General features: G+C 32.6%; 1 protein-coding gene across 1 annotated transcript; it reads right to left on the bottom strand.

Annotated features, from left to right (window-relative positions):
* Positions 1–226: 226 nt before the first annotated feature.
* Positions 227–2,191, bottom strand: LOC132714519 (uncharacterized). Its single transcript, XM_060697414.1, has 2 exons — positions 2,039–2,191; positions 227–1,677 (listed from the first exon to the last, which is right to left on the bottom strand). The coding sequence occupies exons 1-2, from the start codon at positions 2,183–2,185 to the stop codon at positions 1,354–1,356; spliced, it is 471 nt and encodes a 156-aa protein (XP_060553397.1). The 5' UTR covers positions 2,186–2,191; the 3' UTR covers positions 227–1,353.
* Between the last annotated feature and the right edge of the window lie 1,823 nt (positions 2,192–4,014).

Raw genomic sequence — 4,014 nt, forward strand, 5'->3', positions numbered from 1 at the left:
TCAAATGATGAAACATGTATGTCGGTTCGCACAGCAGTGCTTAGATTTTACAGATTCTAGCACGAGCCACAATTTTCCCTGTTGAAAATAAAAGGACCGAATGTGCTTGTCCTTATGCAATAAAATCACTGTTGAGATTCTATATTTAGCCATGTGACGTTAACATTCAACATATGACGTAACCATTAAAAATGCTACGCACTGAAAATAAGTAATAGTTAGTATGGAATTTATTGCATTGTAGCGTAGCGAGTGAAGCAATAAGTTCTATATGTTTTAAAACATGAACTGTAACTGGCTTACCGTTTGGACCCACTATCGTGGAATAAGTCACATATGCAGTGTCGGAACAGCGTTTGTTGTACTTAATACGAGTCTAGTATAACACATTTTATAATAATACACGTTAAAACATGATTTTTTTCCAAAGCGGCTTATTTTACGTTTTTCTTGATATATATAATGAGATAAGAACATGACTTGTGCTGAGATTGGCAAATATACATTCTATTTGGGATTTAGGTACGGTTACAATTCAGCTTGATACAAAACTACAAGCACCGGTTACGCTACGGCCGGTAGCCACTGCCTTCACACAAATCACGTGATGATGATCTTATCACATGATTGTGTCAGGATTACGGATATGCCAAAGAAATTGTTTAATAATTGTTTCATCAACATTATCACTGTTGTACAGCGTCCACCGGATATAGCCCCTCATACCTCCGAAAACGAAAGTAAACATGTTTACATCGAGTTCACCCAAGGTAATGTTTCAACTTATTTCTCCATCAAAACTTCATCGAATTTTCCAAACTCAACAATTTTGGGAAGCTAAATATGTCAGGGTTTAGAGCAGTATTTGCTTTTTTCTGCATATTAAATACTTTGTGTTAAATTGGCGATATATTGTACCGGTTTTTCGTGACATTTGCGGACGATGTTGATATTTACCTGTAAATCAAGGCCAAATGGCATTTGTTGTATCTAAATACGTATTTAATATAACATATAGACTTCCTTCTACTTGTATTTGAGTGGTCGGACTTGGTTGGATTTCAATTTACTTGATCTTGCCTGAGGTGTCAAATCTGCCATTTTTGTTGTTTTATTTTAAAAGAAATCAAGCTATTCGAATAATCGTATAAATAAATGTAGTTTGTGTAGTAAAATAATATAAAATCAGTTTACTACCAAGAAATTATTAGCGACTAAATAATTTATAGTTCACACTCAGAAAACATGTTTAGGTAGGAGGCATTTATCAACAGGGAAAATATTGTAGAAGGCTACTTTAAATCATTTCTGTAAAAGTTGATATTTATCGATAATTTTAGATGGAGATGTTGATTAAAGACATATATTCACGTAGAATGATAGACAACTTACAACTGACAGCTTGCAGTAACAAAAGTTCATCTCTGAACACTGTGAGCGTAAAACAACTGACTTACCACCTCTGTGTTTGGTATATTCTGGACTTAACACTGCAGTTTTCTCAAGCCGATCCTCTATCTCTGTTGTGTCCTGTCCATTTTCTGCACAAACGATCAGCTCTAATAATTCAGTCTGCCAGGTCTTTCTCAGACGCTCTTTAAAATCTGTGTAACCTTTAGCACCTTTTGATATTACTTTTCTCAATATCGTTTCATTCTTATCAGTTGGAGCCTTACCCTGCAACATTGTATTTTATCAATAAGATTCAAAAATATTTAACCTTTATATAAACTTAATGTTGATTACATTTTTAACACGTTCGGTAAGCGTTTAATTTTTGTTTCATTTGTAACAATAAGATTAGATTACCAAGTTCACTTTTTGAAATTACTAATACAGAAATCTTAAGATATTTTTAAGAATATTTCAAATGTAAGTAACAAGCATTAAAATAAGATTATTCCTTAAATGCCTCAGTAATTATATTACAATCAACAATTGAAATAAAAAATTAACCGTGTCACACATGTCATCAAATACTGACAATTGAATAATGTAATCTTAATTGTACTGGCCTTTAAACTATTTTATATCGTACCTTGATATTCCTTCTGTCTGCGACGGTAAGTAATTCAAAGCCTGTCTCACAATCTATTATAGGATCAGGATGCAAATACTTCTTAAGTGCAATGAAATTCTTAAGTATGACTTTTCGGCAAATCTCAATACCAGAAGACTGTGACATCTCCAGTTCTTCTAAAATACAGATTTATAATGTATCATTAATTAAATAATCTACATATTATGCTGTATGGTTTGCTTGACAACATGATAAGTGTATTGATTATCTATCCCTTTAAAGTTGGTTCGAGTTGTCATAAAAATATATTCTTATCTTGAAAATATTTTATCAAAACGTATCCTTATTATGTAAGGTACTTTTGTTGCAGAATGCGGAGCCTGAAAAGCTGTAGGGCTTGCGTTTGACTTGACCGCATGACTACTAATATTATCTTAACAACACTGACAAAATGTGCAAATTATTATTGTGCAATATCGATGATTGAAATTGTAGCATATTATCGCATCCTGAAATAGCTAGTGCGCCACGACCCCATGACCAGTAGTTATATTGGTTGAGCGCATAAATATAAGGTGGCAAACATCAAAATGTGTCTGATCATTCCGCAGTGGTATCGTTTATCTTTGTATATAAGGAGGTTATTACTTATTGACCTTCGTTTTTCATTTGTTTATCACATGGGTTTTCCCTTTTGACGTTATGTGGAATGTCGCTATGGTTATATCCGTCCAACAATGTAGCCATGACCACAAAAGGAATATGTGTATTCTTTCTTTTACTTTTTTTTAGGAACACATAACTTGAGAATAGCTATGACATTAATTATTGATTGTTTCGAGTCGAGCGTCTCATTTTTTTCTAAAAAAATCAGGCGTTTTACAAATATTCTTTTTTACTATTCAGTATAATGAAGTAATGATTAGTTCACTAAATGCGGTAATAATGGCTAATGGTGTATTTAAAAGACCCAACAATAAAAACATTTTATCGGAAAGCTACATCATTCCCAATCAATCAATTCGTTATATGCCTTTAAAATATTATACTGTATATGAAAAATATCTATATGCCAAACATTTAAATAGTCATATTGTTTGGGCAACTACGAGTAATGTATTACTGTATATTACACCTCCGTATTTCTGAGAGATATGCCTAATGAACATGTTGCATTATTTTTAAATTTTACACGATTATGCCGTAAATCAACTACAATATGTTTGGTTATAAGTTGACTGACGTACGCATGTTTCAAAAGCCTTAAACGAGTATGTGTCTTATAAGTACTGTATAATCTTGTTTGATCATTAAAAAACAGTAGTGTTCTCTTCTCGAAATTTGGTGTTGACACAGCTGTATTTTGTCAAAATGCGGTGTTTAAATGCCTTAACATTGTTTTTTAAAGAACTTCTCAAACTCCTCAAACAGAAGTGTTAATTTGCCAACGTACACTACTGTTTTGTGTTATTATATCAAATATTAGCATTATCTTCCCGAAATTAGGTGTTGACTGGACTAAATCATGCCTTATTATGATAAACTATATGCTATTCTGTCAAAAAAGCAGTTTTGATTGTTAAAACCCAGTCTTACAAAGCCAAAAAAATGCGGTATCTTGTCGAAATATGGTAATGACTTGTCAAAACTCTTTCTTATAATGTAAAACAGAAGTGCTATATTGTCAAAATTTAATGTTTCTTTTGAAAAAAACAGAAACAGTCTTACTATGTCTAATAAACTGTTATTTTGTTAAAATTTAGTTCTGTCTTGAGAAAGCGCTGTCGGATTTTGCTAAACTGTCCCGTAATCTTTTCTGCTTTATATTTTCACGCTCTGCGCGGGATCTGGTCACGTGATACTAAATTTGGACAACTTCGCATCTGGACAGGATAACACGATTATCCGACATAATAAAACGGTATTTAGACAAGTTAATGTAATAAATTGGCAAGTCATCGCCACTGTATAACATAATGATACTGTGTTTTAAC

This window comes from Ruditapes philippinarum, unplaced genomic scaffold, assembly GCF_026571515.1.
Source record: "Ruditapes philippinarum isolate M1 unplaced genomic scaffold, ASM2657151v2 ctg654_1_1_1_1, whole genome shotgun sequence".
Lineage (NCBI taxonomy): Eukaryota > Metazoa > Mollusca > Bivalvia > Venerida > Veneridae > Ruditapes > Ruditapes philippinarum.